The 19,995-nt window shown below is 42.5% G+C and overlaps 1 protein-coding gene across 1 annotated transcript in view; it reads left to right on the top strand.

Moving 5' to 3' along the window:
* Nucleotides 1–19,995, top strand: part of CFAP46 (cilia and flagella associated protein 46) — a 177,034-nt gene that overhangs the window by 16,265 nt on the left and 140,774 nt on the right. The window contains exons 7-13 of the mRNA XM_065408178.1: nt 2,747–2,841; nt 4,222–4,332; nt 4,703–4,762; nt 5,616–5,715; nt 8,626–8,724; nt 12,233–12,423; nt 19,497–19,725. Coding sequence (XP_065264250.1) covers nt 2,747–2,841; nt 4,222–4,332; nt 4,703–4,762; nt 5,616–5,715; nt 8,626–8,724; nt 12,233–12,423; nt 19,497–19,725 — 885 coding nt within the window. The remainder of the gene's footprint in view (nt 1–2,746; nt 2,842–4,221; nt 4,333–4,702; nt 4,763–5,615; nt 5,716–8,625; nt 8,725–12,232; nt 12,424–19,496; nt 19,726–19,995) is intronic.

The following is a 19,995-nucleotide window of genomic DNA, read 5'->3' as shown; positions in this document are numbered from 1 at the left end:
TATTATTGAATTTCTCTTTACCATTTATCAGAAATTTCAGAACTTTGAGTATAACTGAAATAACAAATAATGCAAGGTAAAGCAACATAGAACTGATGTACGACAAAGGCAGATATCAACAGTGAAAATAATTTGCATAATTGTTCATTTTGCTGTTGTAGGCTAAAGTCAGCCCTGGGGTAATGTCACTAGATTTTTACACCATGTTATTCTTATAAAACAATATTATAGGGATAGCTACTGCTAATAATAATATTTGGGGATACTCTATGTTAATAACTTAATAAGCATAACCTGGGTTAATAAACTCTTCTTCATCCAATATGTTAATTAGCTTAATTTACATTTATTAGCTCATAAATAAAGTAACTCAAGTTAAACTATTTAACTATGAGAAAGTCCTATTTTAAAAGGCAAAAATTCCAGAGCAGCTAAAGTATTTGGGGAAATGAATGAATGAACATGAGTGTATAGGACAATTCTTTATTATGTGTGCCTTATATTTCCCATTATACAAATTTTTCCAAAACATTTCTTGGGGAGCTGTAACATTTCCATGGTTTGCAACAGAACTGAAATTTGGCAAGGGAGTGTTTGAGGTCACAGAAGTACCTCTTAAAAACAACAAGGAGTCTGGTGGCACCTTAAAGACTAACAGATTTATTTGGGCATAAGCTTTCGTGGGTAAAAACCTCACTTCTTCAGATGCATGAAGAAGTACCTCTTGTGGTCTCCCTTAAAATCCATTTAGATTTGGCCAAGTCTCAAATTGTTAAAAATTGCCACTTGCAATCTGCATTCTGCTTAGTAGAGCTTGCTAGACTTGCTGCTAAAATTGATTACCATTGCACTGGCACTAAGCATGTTCCCCAGCATCTCACTTCAGTGTGCCACTGATGGATTCTCTTCATCTTCAAAATGCTGATTGGCCTAGGATTAGATGAACTGTGTGTGAACTAGGAGATCTCAACTCATGTCCACTAATTGATAATAATTCTGAGCTCTTCACATCCTTATTGTTTGGCAAGACTTCATACCCCAGGGAGGGATTACAAAATGGGGGAATAGATCCCAAATCTTTAAAATGGGTGCAGGACTCCTTACAGTTGTGATATTAATGAAGCAGTAAAATGGAGGCAAAGCCAGGCTGTGCATTGTTAGCTGGTTGGAGACACTGTTGAGAGAAGCAGCCTGGAAGTAGCCTTAAAATGAACATAAAATGGTTTTAAAATTACACCTGGATTGAATGTCTGAGCAGTGCCACCAAGCTTTGCACTCCCTTTAGTGCTTTAGTAATAGCATAATTGATTCCAGGAGCCCATTCAGCTTTTAAATAACATTGCATGAGGAAAAATACTCTGCAGGGGATAAACAGAGAATTCTTGAGTGGGAGATGGGTCAGGAAGGAGATAAAGAGATTGAAGAAAGGTAATGCAGGAATGGAAGAGCTTTTAAAATAACCAAAAAGTCTATTGGGGGTAGAGGGAAGCTAAGCCTTCCTCACAAATAGGAGGAACAAAGGATGAGATGGTTGGGAGGACGGAGTGGCAGGGTGAGATGTGAGAGAAGTTGAGGTGGTCATGTTTGTTGGCATGTGGAAGGTGAGTACAATAGGCAGTAAATCAGGGTAAATCAGAGCAGATGAATTTGTGTGCTGTGGTTAATGGTATATAAATGTACAGGTGTGTGGCAGTAGTGGTACTGTGTTCATCCACAGTAACTAGAGGAGACTGTTTCAGAATCACAGCTTTTAAATAAATGCTTTAGTTAGTACTTTAAATCAAATCCTAATAGTATGTAGAGGTTTAACTTAATGGGCCAGGTGGCATAAATTGGCATAGCCCTAGTAGGTAAAATATTCTTGCCTGTTATGCAGGAGGTCAGACTAGATTATCACAATGGTCAGGGCCTGTGCAAGGAAGTTTCGCGCCCTAAGCGAAACTTCCACCATGCGCCCCCCCCCCCAGCCCTGCGGCAGCTCCCCGCCCCCCCTCCGCACTGAGGCGCCCCCCCCGCGGCAGCTCCCCCCCCTGCCCTGAGGCGCCCCCCTCCCGCAGCAGCTCCCCACCCCGGGGAGCCATGCAGCAGCTCCTCACCCCAGCTCACCTCTGCTCCGCCTCCTCCCCGAGCACGCTGCCCCCCCTCTAATTCTCCTCCCCTCCCAGGCTTGTGGCGCCAAACAGCTGATTGGCACCACAAGCCTGGGAGATGGGAGAAGTGGAGCAGCGACGGCGTGCTCGGGGAGGGGGCGTAGCAGAGGTGAGCTGGGGTGGGGAGCCCTGCGGCTGCTCCCCCCCCGCCCTGAGGCACCCCCGTGGCAGCTCCCCACCCCCCCGGCCCGGGGAGCCGTGCGGCAGCTCCCCACCCCAGCTCACCTCTGCTCCGCCTCCTCCCCGAGCACGCCGCCCCTGCTCTAATTCTCCTCCCCTCCCAGGCTTGCGGTGCCAAACAGCTGATTGGCGCTGCAAGCCTGGGAGGTGGGAGAAGTGGAGCGGGGATGGGGCGTAGGAATGCTGTAAAAAAAAAATTGGGGGCACCGCTTTTTGGTGCCCCCAAATCGTGGCGCCCTAGGCAACTGCCTAGTTTGCCTTAATGGTAGCACCGGCCCTGACAATGGTCCTTTCTGGCCTTAAAATCTATGGAAGGAAAAATGTAGTCAATGAACCTACATTAATTTACACCAGCTGAGGACCTGTTCCTTTGTGGTTTATTAAAATGGTGAATTATTTTGTTACAATTTTTGTAGGTGCATCACAAACTAATGAACACTTCCCAGATAGAGGAAGACATACAAAGCTCCATCAGTTTGTCAGTCATTTATAAAATTCAAACAATAAAATCGTAAGTATTGGAATCCATCTGTCCTTTTGAATTTTGATTTCTGACAATAAATATGTAAAGCCAGATCCTAGCTCCTGCTCTGGTGACACAAAGCAGCTTGTAAAGCCAGCTTAGCTGATCACTAGAGGAATCTTCTCGCCTAAAGGAATCCTAGAAATCTGGGTGGCATGGAGAAGCCATGATGGATCCAATGCCACCCCTCTCCCAGCACCTAGCACAAGGGAAAGAGGTGAAATGGTCCATTGGGACAATTTGCCATTGTGTGAAAATTATGCTGAGGCCCCAGAACTGAGGGAATTTAAAGATGTCTTAAAGTCATCATTGCATAAATGTAGCTGAGTACAGATAACTGTACATAAATCTTAAATGAGGAGAGAGAGAGAATTGTGGAAGTCACATCTTAACTATAGGGGGCAAGTCATAAAGGGAGAAATCATCACCTATAGCTTTTAAAAATTTTAAAACAAAGAACAAAACACAGGCATCTAGACCTTGCTTTCTCTTAGCAACTGCCAAACACAACTGAGCCCATGGTCCCAAAAAGTTAACCACATAATTTCCCCTACTTCTCAACCAAAGAGCCATTCATTTAAGGGCAAATTCTGTTCTTATGTAGATAGAGGCAATTCTGGAATAACTTTTGCTTCTGTAAATAAGAGCGGAATTGAGCACTCTTTTCTTTGAGCCCCTTTTCCTTGCCCATATGTTCAGTTTCATCCTCCATCTCTAACATTTCTCTCACTCTGAAGTTTTCTTCTTGTTTGGGATTCAAAACATTTTTCAGATTCCATTTGAATCCAGATTATTCAAGATATCCAAGCGTATGCTGTTCATGTGGATATTTTCTTATATGGCGTTTTGTTTCTTGGGAATCCTTAGCTATTTCTTGCCATGTTGCTATGTTTACTTTCATTTTGAATAATTCTGTTACAATAAGCAGCAGTACATTCCACTTAAATGATGAGCTAGAAACATTACTGTGGTTAGGATTCATACGATACATCTACAGAGCAAAAAACAACAACCAAAAACCAAAACCCACAGAAGTGAGCCTCAGAACCTGGGTCAACTGACTTGAGCCCACAAGGCTTGCACTGTGGGACTAAATTTATCAGTGTAGACATTCAGGCTTGAGCTAAAGCTTGGACTCTGAGTCCAAGTGAGGAGGGAAGGTCTCAGAGCCCAGGCCAAAGCCCCAGAGCCTGAAAGTCTACACTGATATTTTTAGCCTCACAGTGTGAGCCACACAAGCCCGAGTTACTCTGACTCGCTGCCTTGGGAGTTTTTTTGCAGTGTAAGTGTACCCAGAGTGTTACAGAAGAATATTTGAAATATTTATTTTTCTGATTAAATAATCATTAGTATTTAATATAATTGCAGACAATTGGATACAAATGAGTTTCCAAGAGAAGCCGCCACAAGTCTGAATACTGTGTTTGAACTTTTGAAACAGTATGATGAGGATTCTTCAATTTCAGTTCTTGATGAAAAGTAAGTTTTATTGGTCATAGTCCTCTGAAAGCTCACGATGAGCCTGATTCTGCTCCCATTGAAGTCCATAGCAGAATTTCTATTGATCTTTGTGAAAGCAGTTATTCTTAATCATTATTTGCAATAGCACCTAGATGTTCAAATGAGGGATCAAGGTCCAATTTTGCTAGATTAAACAGCCCTGTAGTATCAGATATCTTTTCCCTGTGTAGGTACTTATAGACCATGATTAAATCTCCTTTTAACCTTGTCTTTGATAAACTGAATAGATTGAGCTATTTAGTCTCTCAATTTAAAATAATTTTCCAGACCTAAACCATTCCAGCTCTTTTCTGAACCCTCCCTAATTTTTCCAACATGCTTTCTGAAGTGCAGACACCACACTGGACCCAGTATTCCAGCAGTGGTCTCACCAATGTTGTATACAAAGGTAATATCTTCTTTTTACTCTTCATGCTTGATATTCTCCTATTAATCCATCCAAGTACTATCTTAGCTACGTTAGCCATAATTTGCACTGGAATTTCATGTTCATTCAATTATCTTTCAGTCCTCCTTAGGGTCACAGCTTTCTAGAATGCAGTCCCCTTCCTGTAAGCATAACCTACATTCTTTGTTCCAAGATATATGACCTCACGTTTGGCTGTAGTAAAATGCATGACATTTGATTGCACCATGTTTGCCAACTGACCTGGATCGCTCAGTATCAATGATTTGACCTCATTATTTGCCACCTTGCCTGTCTTTGTGTTATCTGCAAGCTTTATCAGCAATTATTTTATATTTTCTTCCAGATCAGTGAAGATGATGATAAGGAATAGTGTTGGGTTAAGAACCAATCCCTGCAGGATCCCATTAAAACACCCTCACTGGTTGATAATTTCCCATAGACAGTTACATTTTAGTATTGATCAGTTAGCCTGCTTTTAATTAATTTACTGTTTGCTTATGTATAGTGCTAGTATTAAATCGCAATGGCTTGCAGTATTAATTCAGATACCTTAGAGAAATCCAAGTAAGATTTATCACCTTAATCAAGGAATTATATCAAGTTAATTGTATGAGACAAATGATCTTTTAATAACAGGAGTACTTGTGGCACCTTAGAGACTAACAAATTTATTAGAGCATAAGCTTTCGTGGGCTACAACCCACTTCTTCGGATGCATATAGAGTGAAACATATATTGAGGAGATATATATACACACATACAGAGAGCATGAACAGGTGGGAGTTGTCTTACCAAGTCTGAGAGGATCTTTTAATGATTTTAATTTTTGCAGAATTCCTTTGCTTCTAGAATTGGCTCGTCTTTCTTTGAAGTTAAACTGTATCCAACTTGCATTTGATTGCATACATGATTTGAAGAGAGCTGGGATTAAAGTAAGTGTTAGGATTACACTGGTCTAATACTTTATTGTAACTATGCTTCAAAACAATTCTGTATGCATTGAGGCCTATTCTCACATTGAGGTACTGATGTAATTAGCCCTCATTAATATGAATAGGAGTTACTTACATAAATTTTCTGTCCCTAAATTAGAGAAAAGATGAAAGATGAAGAAAAAGAGTTTAACTCACAATAGTTAAAAGAATAGTTTTGTTAAATAAAATGTTAAATACAGATTTTTGTCCATATTTTGAAACTGTCTCCTGTGGAATGTCTTAATTGGGGATACCTCCAAAACTCCTCATGTGGGAGATATCTCTCTCTCAAAATGATGTCTGCAGTTTTAGAAAAGATTTAACCAGCCCAGCTTTGGAAGATTCTGTCAGCCATCTATATGTAAGCTATAAAAGCAGTGATATTTTACTTAATATTCACGTCACTCTTTTTGAATAAAATATTGTGTAATCAATCTCAGTATACAGCAGGTGGATTCCAGCCCTGCTGAGAGGGAAGAGGGGCATTCATCTGTGCCAAGGTTAGGCTGTTGGTTAGGGTAAAGGTATGGGGCAGTTCAAGAGGGGCTTACCAAAGACATGCCTCAGGTTATTCACTCTTCTTGGTACTGGGAGGTCATAGGGCTGTTCCTTCAATGAACGCACAAGTCTGTATAGGCTGTGAAACCAGCTGCTCTTGCTATCTCCTCCCATTGCTAAATTTGAGGGGTTGAGTCCTGCTCCTTCCCCAAGCCTCTTCTCCTGACATTTTATTGTTTTAATTATTATTATTCTGTAGTAATTAGATTATGGTGGCAAACAAAGTGTATACCTAGGGGATTGGAGCGGAGTATAGTGAGTATTGTGTGCCTGTCCTGCATGCTGTCACTATAACTGTTGGCCTGGGTGGGTGTTTGTCCCTGTCCACTCTCACCTCCAGACTGGCTGAAGGGGCCTCTGGTGTTTATTCTTTCTGTCCCTTTATTGTCTACCACTGCACATAGGGAGCCCTAAAGTTCTCAGACATTATAGTGTGGAAGATCTGCTGTTCCTGTGGGGCAAGAGGGGGGATTTACAGATTCAAAAACTATGTCCCTCTCCCCAAAGTGTGTGTGTATATATATATATATATATATATAGGGGCACCTGTCACAACCAATATTATTAAGGTTGCCTGGTGATTGCCATTATAAACCCCTGTTTTCAGTTGCTTGTAACTTTACCAAACTTTAACCGTTGAGGCTGAAATTTTCCATGTTAGCGGTCTACCTCAGGCTGATTGTTTTTTGGTGTTGTGTTTTGTTTTGTTTTTGATGTTTTTTAATTTCAACCAAAATGGTTTGGCCATTTCCAAGAATGAGGGTAGGGAAAAATAAAGTTTGCAAAGCTCTTGCACCCCCCCACCCCATGCTTTGGAATAGCGGCTTGAAATTTGGCAACAGGGGGTGCTGTCAGTGATGTGTCTTTTTACTTCCCCAAGAAAATCTGCCAAAATTTGGCCAAATCATGGTTCACCCAAAGACTTTGAAAAATCATGATTCACCCAAAATCGCCAAAGATTCCATCCTCACTGAGCATGCTTGAGCTTCTCACAGCTCCTAGTGCTGACTAAACTGTGCATGCACCATCCCCTACAGAGTGACTGAGCATGCTCCTGCCCTTCATAGCTCCAGCATGTGAGCAGGTTGTAGCATGCACCATCCCCACAGAGCGACTGAGTATACTGCAGCCCAGGGATATGGGGCAAACCTGCACTTTCCTTGTACTGGCTGCTTCTGGCTACTCTGGGCCAGGATGGGTCTGAGCACTAGATCTGAGAGCAAAGAGCCTGATCATCTATGCTTTCGGTGAGACACTTGCTGTCACTCAGGCAGTGCGGAAGAAAGCGTCTGATTTAAATGCAGTGGGGGCCAAGTGTCGGACCTAGGGCATTGTGGGGATGGACTGGGGGAGTATATTGGGAGCAGGAGCCTAGTGTATAAAGACTGATCCTGGTTGGGCAAGGAGACTGGGAGCTGGGGAGTAAAGTGTGCTTGGTGGAGGGCAGCAATGAGCTAGTGGGCACTTGGGGGAAAACTGAGATCAGACAAAAGTTTGTTGAATCAGAGAAATTTCTGCAAAGCATTTTATTTTTGATGAATCAGTATTTTCTGTTGAAATTCTGTTTTGTCAGAAAATTCCTGATCTGCTGTACTATTGAGAGACCTATTGGAATAATTTTTCATATAGATTTTAATTTTGCACCTTTCCGAAGCAAACATCTGCATCAAATATCAACAATAGCATTGGAGCCCATCCAGCATGTAAAATCAGATAATTTTGTCCAGTACCAGCTCAGAAGCAGTCAACCATCATTCTTGACTCTTTTGTCGTACTTTGAGAATTGTATGTTTTAGATGTAATAGAACAGGGTTATCAGTTAAAAGGTTTAATTTAAACTGTCAAAGTAAAATCACAAAGCTAGGAAAACGAAAGTTTTCAAAATAAAACCAAATACCAGTACTCCTAAGATGTAAACTAATGGAAAAAGAATTAAATGTACCTGTCCTTTTCAATCAACACAAAATCTTTGGTGTTTCCGTTTGCCCTTTCTACTATACTTTGCAAACATAATGGGTTGAATTCTCCTAGCTGCCAAATCCTCTTTGTGAACCTTAAATAACTGGAGATGGCCACTTGAGAATTCTCTCTAGACTGGCATGTCCATCTCCTGTGCCAGCTTCTCCCAAAGTCTGCAATGTATATGAATGGGTGTGTGTGGGGGATAATGTTTACTCCAGTGGCTCCAATCCTTCATTTCAGCGGGACAGCATGGGACTTCACTAGCACATCTGTTTGCAAGATTGGGGTCTAAAGCACTATACTTGTAATTAATTTTACAAATATATTTTATATATTTATATTTTATAGGAGCCAGGGAAACTGATTGAAATAGAATGCCTGGAATGTGAATATGAAGTCCAGAAACTTGGCACTAAAATTGCAACCTATACTAAAGGTGTTGTTGAGGTATGTTCTTTAATTAGAACTAATTTGTATGAAGGTGAACATTAACTTTCTGTTAAATTTGCCAAAACTTGCACATTAACTGTGTCTCAATCTCATGCAACTTTGTAAAAAAAAACCCAGATCATTTTCAGTTTTTTCCATTAATTTTAATATATTATCTTTCTAATGGGCCTGAAAAAAAGAACATTGGGTGAAATAAATAGAATCCTCTGTTCTGCCATGATATCTGTAATTCGGTATAACAGGGCTGTATCATATTGTTCCACAAGAACGAACCAAATTGTCTGGTTATACCAAAAGAACGATAGGAGACATTTGATATGGTTTTAATCATGCTGCAGCTCTATTTGATGTCTTGGACTACCTGGCAGATAAAAGTGTACAGTGGAGGTAACCCCATGTTTATAGAGTAACTTCCCAGGGGGCTTCCACCAGCCACCCTCTCTTTTTCCATCCAGGTCCCCTAGCCAACCCATTGCTGGCACCTTACCATCCACCCCCCCCTTGTAGGAGGGTTAAGGTGGGCTATAAGAAAGGGGGTTTGGCTCCTTGCTGTACCATTCATCGGAACCCCAACTCCTCTCCATTCCCGTTCCATTCATTTGACCAACATCTCCTTTTAAAGTCTTTTACCAAGCCATTTATCTGGTCACTGTACACCTTCCCTAAGGAATACCTGCACTGGACATCTGCCCCACACTTACATAATGAGTTGTGACATATAGCCTAACTCCTTTCATGCCACACGTCAACAAAGCTCTCCCCGAAGCCACTGTGGGGAAGGCAAGAAAACCCCAACTTCACTTAGGCCAATTTGGTAATAAGAAAAAAATTCCTTCCCAGCCCCCCTAAAAAGGGTCTGCTAGCGCAGTGCCTATAACAAGTCTAGACCAAACCTGGTACTTCACCACCTAAAGGGGAAGAAGGGTGGGTGCTGCCTCCATCTGCTCCATGTAAAAGGGGGCTTCACCACACAGGCTGTGCCTTTTAAGCCCTTATGTCCATCTGGTTCCCAGGAGATGAGTTAGTGTCACCATACTGGCCCCTTGTCCCCTTCTGCAGCAGTTTGACCTCTCCTTCTCCTCCCGTAAAGCACTGTTCCCTTCATTTGGCCAGCCAGCCAAATTCTCCCCTGCTTAAAGGCATACAGTCACTGGCAAAAAGGGGACAAAGGAATGCTGTGTCATACTCATATTTTTCATCATATCTAGGGAAACTATTTGCATACACATTGTGACGGGTTTGGTCACAGAGACTCCCTTGGGACTGTCGCCTGACGTGCTGGAATTACCTCTTAGCCCGTTTTCCCTGTCAGCTCGGGACTCCAGAACCCTGCCTTTTTGAGCCAGACACACTAGTCTGCTGCAACACAGACCCAGGTCTGGTCCGCGCCCCCAAAGCTGCAGACTTTAATCAAAAACTGCTCAGCAAGTCACCTATCTCCAGCACCCAGACATCCACTTCCCAATGGGATCCAAACCCCAAATAAATCTGTTTTACTCTGTATAAAGCTTATACAGGGTAAACTCATAAATTGTCCGCCCTCTATAACACTGATAGAGAGAGATGCACAGCTGTTTGCTCCCCCAGGTATTAATCACTTACTCTGGGTTAATTAATAAACAAAAGTGATTTTATTAAGTATAAAAAGTAGGATTTAAGTGGTTTCAAGTAATAACAGACAGAACAAAGTAAGTTACTAAGCAAAATAAAACAAAACACGCAAGTCTAAGCCTAATACATTTAAGAAACTGAATACAGGTAAATCTCACCCTCAGAGATGTTCCAATAAACTTCTTTCACAGACTAGACCCCTTGTTAATCTGGGTCCAATCCTTTCCCCGGTACAGTTCTTGTTAGTTCCAGCTCAGATGGTAACTAGGAGTTTTCTCATGACTGCAGCCCCCTTTGTTCTGTTCCACCCCATTTTATAGCTTTGGCACAAGGCGGGAATCTTTTGTCTCTCTGGATCCCCACCCCTCCTTCTAAATGGAAAAGCACCAGGTTTAAGATGGATTCCAGTTCAGGTGACATGATCACATGTCACTGTAAGACCCCCAAGCCTCCATTTTTTCCGGCCTGACTCACAGGAATACAGGAAGACTTACAAGTAAACAGAGCCATTTACAACCAATTGTTCTAGTTAATGGGAGCCATCAAGATCCTAAGGCACCATTAATGGCCATACTTTGCATAGTTACAATAGGACCTCAGAGTAATACTTCATATTTCTAGTTTTAGATACAAGAATGATACATTTATACAAATAGGATGAACACACTCAGTAGATCATAAGCTTTGTAATGATACCTTACAAGAGACCTTTTGCATAAACCATATTCCAGTTACATTATATTCACACTCATAAGCATATTTCCATAAGCACATGGAGTGCAAGTCACACACATTAAGGGCCAGATTTTGCAAATACATGCATGAAGGAGTAACTTTATTCCCATAAAAATAACAGGAGTACTTGTGGCACCTTAGAGACTAACAAATTTATTAGAGCATAAGCTTTCGTGGGCTACAACCCACTTCTTCGGATGCAGAAGTGGGTTGTAGCCCACGAAAGCTTATGCTCTAATAAATTTGTTAGTCTCTAAGGTGCCACAAGTACTCCTGTTATTTTTGCGGATACAGACTAACACGGCTGCTACTCTGAAACCTGTCTTTATTCCCATAGGTAATCACTTTGAGTTCAATGAGACTAGACACGTGAGTAAAGTTGCTTCTGAATAGAAGTGTTCACATGTTTGGAACCTAAAATATCAGTCACTTATTTCAATTATTGAATACTTAGAAAAAGACATATCAGTGCTATTATCATTTGAATAAATACAATAGAAATTTAGATATATTTAAGAAGTATCCATAAAACAAATGGATATAACTAAATTTCTTTTTAGTTTTTACTGTGTTAAAACTCAACTGAAAGCTAAGAACTTGTGAATTTCTGTGGCAGAGCCCTATTTATCTAGGCTGGGATTTTCAAAGAGCTCTGTGTTGGCTTCCCATTGAAGTCAATGGGAGTTTTACCATTGATTCGAATGGAGCGGAGTTAAGCCAACACTGATTCCTTTGGAAAATCCCACTTATAATGTTTCTTCTCTTCCTTCTACCCCATATTAGAACCTCAGCAGCTGATGAATGTACTAAATCCTCAGAATTCACAAATAATCCACAATCTTGGATTTCTGTTCTCATAGGCAATAGGGATAGACAGACAGGCTCCTGGCTGGGTGTGGCAGTAGCTGTAGCATTATAGAGTACCTAAAATGACATTCCTTAGCAGTCAAAATGAGACTTAAAAAAAAAAAAGAAGAATTAATGTCCTGGGCATGAAATATGGGGTACACTTGAGGTCCGTGAAAGTTTCATAAATCAGAAACGACAGAGGCTGTTTTCTGTTGGAAAGAGTCTAAAATTGCAGTTTTACAGTAATATTTATCAAATCATTTGTATTATATGTATATATAATCAATGTGAAGTAAATTTTTATTTACAGACTCAGCTGAAAGTGATAAGAAGACTTGAACAAGCGTTGCAACATGCAGTTCGACTGGGAGACCCCAATGTTATTCAGGTGGTTTGTGCTACGCAGTGGAATCTTTGCCTGCCACTGCTACAACACAATTTACATCAACATGTACGAAAACCATTAATATCTGTTGCTGATATCTTAGAAAAGATTGACAGGTAAGTTACTATGATATGTATGTTGTTATTTGTTACTTTCAAAAATAGTGTTAATTTGAAAGCAAATGTAAAGACCAAAAGGTAATTATAGGCATCAGTAAAAGATGGTTAAAAATAATATTTAAACAGGACACCTAAATAATATTGCATTCCTAGGGTAGCCTTCCCTTATGTAGATGTCAAACATCTTTGAAAACTTTCCCAACAGATTATAATAAATGAAACTATCTGGATAATCTGTATCTCACCCTATCTACCACTAAAATGCAGCCTTCTCTCGAATGAAATATCACAAATGATTAATGGCATACAGAAACACTACAGTTTAGGACAGGAAGTGAGGAATAATGTATCCAATCGAAATTATATTGTGTCATCATAATGTGTCATCATAATGTGATGAAATATGTTGGAATATGGCCTGGATTCTGACATGAACATCCCTGCATTTGGGAAAAATACTGCACAATATATAATAAGTCTTTGTTTGATTGCACATGTCCATTCCACCATAGGGTTTTGTGCACCCAGCTCACTGTTGTTGGAGACTTTCTTCCCTCTGCGGCACCTGTCGGGGTGGAGTAAGCACACAGTGCTGCCTTGTGCTACTATGCACAGGTAGAACAGGTGGAGTGGCCCCGAACCCACCCATCAATTCCTTCTTACTGCTCATGGCGGTTGTTAGAGGTGGTGTTTTTTGCCTTTGCAAGTCTTTCCCTCTTTCTTGTACATAGTATCTGTTTATTATAATTCTAGAGTAGTCTGAAGGTTTTTCATAGTTTTAAAGTTAGATTTAGAGTTAATTTTTAGTTTTTGATAGTTTGGACTCTGTGGTTCCTGCCTGGATATTGGGACTGTGTTGCAAAGCGCGACTTACCCCTGCGGCGCCTCCTGCTGGTACCTTCTGGAAATTAGCTCGCCAGCCCCGGAGTGCCCTCTGCAAGCCGAAGTCTCACCACTCACTGCTTCTGGGCCCCGCGTCCCTCCCGGACCCGGTGCCCCCAGGCAGTACACCTACTCTCAGGGTCTCTCCACCCAGGGGAACCCCCACTCACTATCCCCACCTCGCCTCAGTATATGGCTACTGCCAGCCCCCATCTAGCCCCCACTCACTGGGGCGGACTGCAGTCTAATTGCCACTCATCACAGCCAAGGAGGGGTTTGGACCTGCTGCCTCTGCCTAGCCTTGGGCTGTCCCCTGTAATCCCAGTAACCAGTGTTTGGCCTTATACTAGGCTGCAGCCTGGGGGTTTCCAGGCTGTTTGCTCCCCTGCTCCCTTGGCCTTCCCCCAGACCTGCTCCACTCTAGGTACCTTCTCTAGCTCCCCAGCAGCCAGGCCCGTCCCTCTCTACAGGCAGAGAGAGACTGTCTCTCAGCCTCTGGCCCTCAGCCCTCTTATAGGGCCAGCTGTGGCCTGATTGGGGCATGGCCCCCAGCTGAGGCTGCTTTCCCCAATCAGCCCCTCTTTTCCTTCCCTGCCACAGCCCTCTCCCTGGGCTGTTTTAAGCCTTTTAAGGCAGGAGCGGGTGACCACCCCACTACAGACTGGTACCAGGGTCATGCCTCAGTCTCCAGATTGCAAGTCTTGTTGCTCTTGCAGCAAATCAGTGCCTGTGAGTGACCTCATGCCAACTGTCTTAAGTGGCTGGGGGATATTTTTCAGAGTTTTAAGCCCTGTTCCAAGAAAGACAGGGCTGACAGACTCAAGTTTGACTTAATGGAGTCAGTGTGCCGACCACCATTGGAGCCTTCCTGCATCTATTAGGCATACTCTCCTGGTTTGTCTGAGTCAAGGGACAAGTCCTTCATCACCAGTACCAAAGAAGAAATGCTGTAAGACTACTAAGGATTTGGTACCAAAGAGTTCAAGATCCTCACCACAGATGTTCGATGCAGGCAAGGGCATGGAGCTGCACTCGAACAAGAGGCGCTCCTCGGGACAGTCCTGGAGTCCAGGCATATTGTTATCCCGAGAGCCTAGGACGGGCCTATCAAGACTGACACCTGAAGTGTCTGCCTCATCATTGTCAGCCCAACTTTTGGTACTGCAGGAACAAGAGTCTTTCCTGGTACCATCTACTCCTGAGGCATATGCTGCAGGTGGGAAGTTGATAGACTTGTCAGTACCAGTTTCCCTGGCTGCTCCAGACTCCCACCTGGTACTGGTGTCTAAAGTACCGAAGTCTACTGCTCCTATTCCAGCTCTGGCTCGCCATGTGGTACCATCAGAGTCTTCAGTTAACGTGCCTTTCAGATTGGTACCAACTAGAGGGAAACCGATTATGATTTCACTGGCAGTTCCATCTCCAGGCTCTGGCTGTACCTCCTTGACAGGATTTGCCCCTTCTTGGTCAGAGGAAGCAGACTCTTCATCTGATTCTGAGTTTGGCTCTTACGTGTCACAATCCAGGTATGTACAGCAGTCCCCAGTGAATGCCTACCCATCCTGGTTCCACCCAGAGCATCAATATTGCCCACCACACAAGCATGAATGACTTGAGCATAATTGGGTCCCAATGTCATATCAGTGGCTTTTCTGGAACCCTTGGGGTTTTCCTCTGCAATCGAGGTCATCCCTGCATCTTTCACACTCTACATCTTAGACTAGGCATCAGGAACATCTGCACCAGGGACACCATCTGTGCACCTCTGGTATTGGACCCAATACTGTACACAAGGAAATTCCTTCTCAGGATCTTCCCTCGGAGGAGTCAGAGGAGGCTATACCTCAACAGCATTTGCCTTCGCTTCCTCGCCAGATGAGGCGGTAGTAGCAGAGTCTGTTTTTCTCCCATCTGATGACTACAGAGCTTATCAGGAGTTGTTGAAGAGGATGGCTGCGGAGCTTGATATCCAGCTGGAGGAGGTCCAGGAAAAGTCACACATACTGGTGGACATTTTGGCCTTGGAGGGTCCCTCTACAGTAGCTCTCCCTATTAATGAGGTTTTCCTTGAACCCAATAGGGAGCTTTGACAGACCCCATCTTCCCTTCTCGCTACAGCTAAAAAGGTGGAGAGGAGATACTATATGCCCTCATGTGGGTTTGATCATGTGTATAACCACCCCCCTCTGGGCATCCTGGTTGTCATGGCTGCTAATGAGAAAGAGAGACAGGCGTCAGGTGTCAATTCCAGAAGGGAAAGAGGCAAACACATTGGACCTATTTCGAAGGAAGCTTTATTCCACAGGAGGTTTACAGCTTAGATTTGCGAACCAGCAGGCTCTGCTGTGTTGTTACGATTTTAGTCTGTGGGGTAATATTTTAAAGTTTAGACAGGCTGCCTGACAAAATGAAACAAGAATTCCTTGTGATAGTGGATGAGGGCGAATTAGTTGCCAGATAGGTTCTATAGACCCGTCTAGATGCAGCTGAGTCTGCAGCATAGGCCATGACTTCTGCCATCACTGTGCTGCAGTGTTCATGACTGCAGGTGTCCGGTCTCCCTCCAAGGTGCAGAAAACTATTCAAGACTTCCCATTTGAGATTCCTTCACTCTTTTCAGAGAAAATGGACAGTAGGTCCATAGCTTCAAGGATTCAAGAGTGATGCTTAAGTCTCTTGGTATCTACACACCGGTGACAAAAAGAAATCAATTTTGCCCACAGCAGCTCCACCAATATCTGTCTTTTATGTCTTGTATCCAAGACCTGTCCAGAAAGAGGGGCAGAAGTCACAAGAGGAATCCACCACTTCCCTCCTCTTCTGCAGCGGTCAGTTCATCTAGACGAACTGCATCCGAAGAAGTGGGCTGTAGCCCACGAAATCTTATGCTCTAATAAATTTGTTAGTCTGTAAGGTGCCACAAGTACTCCTGTTCTTTTTGGCTCTTCTAAACAAGTCAACAAGCGTGTTGGTCGAGGACAGCCTCCTAGTCCCTCTCCTTTCTCTCTATTTGCCAACCACTTATCCCACCTCTTAAGCGATTGGGCCCACGTTAACATAGATCAGTGAGTCGTAAGCACGGTGGAAGTGTGATACACTCTTTAGTTTGTTTCCCTTGTTTCCACTTCTCTTCCCCGTCCCTCTTCAGGAACCACTCTCACAACTTCTTCTACTGCAAGGGGTGCAATCTCTCCATCATGTAGGAGCCATTGAGGAAGTTCCCACATTGCTCAGTGGAAGGGTTTTAGTTCCCGTTACATCCTTATTCTGAAACCAAAAGGGGGGCTTAGGCCCTAATTAGATCTAAGAGAGCTAAACAAATTCCTGAAGAAAATACAATTCTGGATGGTCATTCTGGCTTCAATTATTCCTTCCCTTTACCCCGGGATTGGTATGCTACCCTTGGTTTAAAAGACACACACTTCCACATGGCGGCCCATCAGAGCCATTCAAGGTTCCTCAGGTTTGTAGTGAGCAGATCTCACTACCAATTCATAGTCCTACTCTTTGGCCTGTCAGCAGCTCCTTGCGTTTTCATGAAATGCATGGCACTAGGAAGGTTCCTATAAAAGTCAGGAGTCCATGTGTTCCCTTACCTGGATGACTGGCTGGTGAGAGACTGGTCCAAGTCTCAGATACCATTCAGTGTATCCATTATCCAGTCCAACTTCAATGCACTGGGGCTGTTAGTCAACTTCTACAAATTGATTCTGAATACTGTACAGAATATAGAATTCATTAGAGCAGTCCTGGACTCAACGAAAGCCAACACCTTCCTTCCGCATTTAAGATTCTAGGTTACTGCTCTAGACCTAAAGGCAGAGTGTGAAACTGCCTCAACCTCCTATGGCACATGGTAGTGTGCTCTTATGTAGTACAGCACGCCAGGCTAACATCTCAGAAAACGTAAGGGGTGGCTAGTGTCAGTTTATTCACTGGTTTGTCATAATTTAAACATGGTGGTTCATATACCAGTACACATTTTATACTCCCTGGATTCCTTACAAGTTTGTGTGAGATTCCCCTTTGCTCCACTCCACTTCAGTTACAGACACTTCAGTTCTGGATTGAGGAGCTCATATTGGATTCCTACAAACATAAGGCACAAGACTTGAAAATGCATATAAATATCAGGGAATTGAAACCTATCCATCTAGTTTGTTTGGCCTTCCTTCCGCACATCGAAGGAAGGAATCTGCTGGTGCTAATAGACAATATGGCAGCCATGTTTTATGTAAACAGCCCAGGAGGAAGTTGGTCCACTCGATTGTGCCAAGAGGTGAGTGCTCCCATCCATTATGTCTTGGACTATTTTTTGTTCCTGAAGCAAGTGTTGGCTTTTAGTTCCATCATGTGTCATCTAGTGGCTATCTTGGCTGTCTGTCCTTCTATGGGTAACCTCTCTATTTTTTCCAGCCCAATGTCTGTCAGGTGTTTAAAGGGTCTCAACAGGTTTTGCTCACAGGTAGAGGACCTTATGCCCCTGTGGGACTTATACCTATACTAGCAAAACTGATCCCTTTGAGCTGCTGGCATCCTGATTGCTGTTGTCAATGAAAGTGGCCTTTTTGATAGCCATTACTTCAGCAAAGAGAGTTGGGAAGTTATTGGCTCTGATATCTGAACCTCCTTACACAGTTGTCTATAAAGACAAAATTTACTTTCACCCTCACCTGAAGTTCCTTTCTAAGGTGTTTCCAATATTCATATTTCTCAAGCAATTTTCTTACCTAATTTCTTTCCAAAGCCTCATAACCATAAAGATGAGGAAAAGCTCTACACTTCAGACGTTAAAAGAGCTCTGGCATTTTATGTTGATCAAACTAAGTAATTTAGCTCAACCTTGCAGCTGTTTTTATTGAGTTGCAGTCAGGATGAAGGGCAGTCCTGTGTCCTCCCAAAGAAACTCGTCTTGGATTTCTGCTTGCTCCAGCTTGTTTATACTACCAACTGGCTAATGTGACTCCCCCAAGTAGAATATTACCCCATGCAACCAGGTCTCATGCAGCTTCTGCAGCCTTTCTCGCTCATGTGCCCATCTTGGACATCTGCAAGGCGGCAATTTGGTCATCAGGCCATACGTTTGCCTCTCACTGTGCCATCTCTCAGCAAACCAAGGACGATGCCAGATTTAGTTGTGTGGTTCTCCAATCTTTGTTCAAGTAGACACCAAGCCCAACCCCTGTTTGACTGCTTGTGATTCATCTGCAGTAGAATGGACATGTGCAATCACTTGAAGAAAAAACAGTTAAACCTTCTTGTAAGTTGTTCTTTGAAATGTGCTGTATGTGTGCGAGTCACCGTATATTCCATGACACCATCTTTCCCCACTTTATCAAAGTCTATCTGGTAAGAAGGAACTGAGGAGCGTCGGGGGGTCTCTCCGCTCTTTATACCTAAGCAGAGTAGCATGAGGTAGCAAAGTGCTCACTGTATCCCAGCAAGTATTGCTGAAGGAAGAAAGTCTTTGACAACTGTGTGCTGGGCTCACGCACACCTATAGTGAAATGGACATATGCAACACATCTCGAACAACAGTTATATAAAGGTTAGTAACTGTTTCTTCCAAGAGGTCAGAGCTTGACTATTACATCTCAGACAAAACACAGCACTTCCTGCAGCCTAGTGTCCTCTAACACCATACTGGGGCATTGATTCATTAGTTAAAAGGAGGGATGCCATGTATTGTATTGCCAGCACCGTTTTTTGTAGTAGTTGTGACATTGTCCTTAGAGGTTTCTTGTCCCATCCCTGATTCAGGAAGGTGCTTAATGACATGCTTAACTTTGAGTAACTGTGTAGTCACATAGGGTATGTTTACATGGCACTTTTGAAAATATGGCCATGTCATTTAGGTGCCTAAATAGGAACTACTGAAAATCTGGCTCTTTTTGAACAACTCTATCAGTGATACAGAAGAAGCAACTCAACTACAAGATTATACCGTTCTTTCTTGGCTGTGTTGGCTCCTCAGGGCTAAGGAAAGCAAAATGTAGTAAATGGTTATGTTAGTTATTTCAGTATGATGATGTGACACAGAAAACATGCAAGGAACAGATAAGTTGAGTGAAGGAGTCTTTTTACATACATTATTCATTTTTCAGCCACATTTTTTATAATTTTAAGTCTAGACAGCTTTGTCTCTTACTGTTTTAAGAGTTTACTTATAAAATTGTCCAATTTCCTAGCTTGTTGATTTTGCTACGTTGCCAAGTTCATATGGAAATTGCTCGTATTGAAGAAGATGAAGATAGAATAGAGGCTGCCATGGAACATTTTCAGAAGGCTATATATCTAGATAACAATGGGCAATACCAGGAACATCTGAAAATGGCTTTTCATCGTCTTCATTTATGCACTATGTTGTACAAGTCACCTGAGCGCCTAGAGGATCAAGCAATTATGATGATTGAACAGGTAATAATAAAGAACAATTTCATTTGTAGAAATATAAAGTTCGCTTATTAAACTTCTCCAAAGGAAATATTTTTTTATAATTCTATTTTAAGAGTTGTGTATATTCAAATCCAAGATTTCTAAGATAATTAAGTTTTGGCCTTTTGAGTAAATTCTTGCAGCAGTTCTTATGCATCCAGGTGACAATATCATCCATACACCCATGTAGGGAGAGACTGCATTAGCAGGGCTTATGGGGAAAATATACTTGTGTATCGGCATACTGATAAT

Source organism: Emys orbicularis, chromosome 7 (assembly GCF_028017835.1).
Source record: "Emys orbicularis isolate rEmyOrb1 chromosome 7, rEmyOrb1.hap1, whole genome shotgun sequence".
In the NCBI taxonomy this organism is placed as follows: domain Eukaryota; kingdom Metazoa; phylum Chordata; order Testudines; family Emydidae; genus Emys; species Emys orbicularis.
The sequence above is the reverse complement of the archived record's forward strand: the minus strand, read 5'-3'. Positions and strand labels throughout refer to the sequence as shown.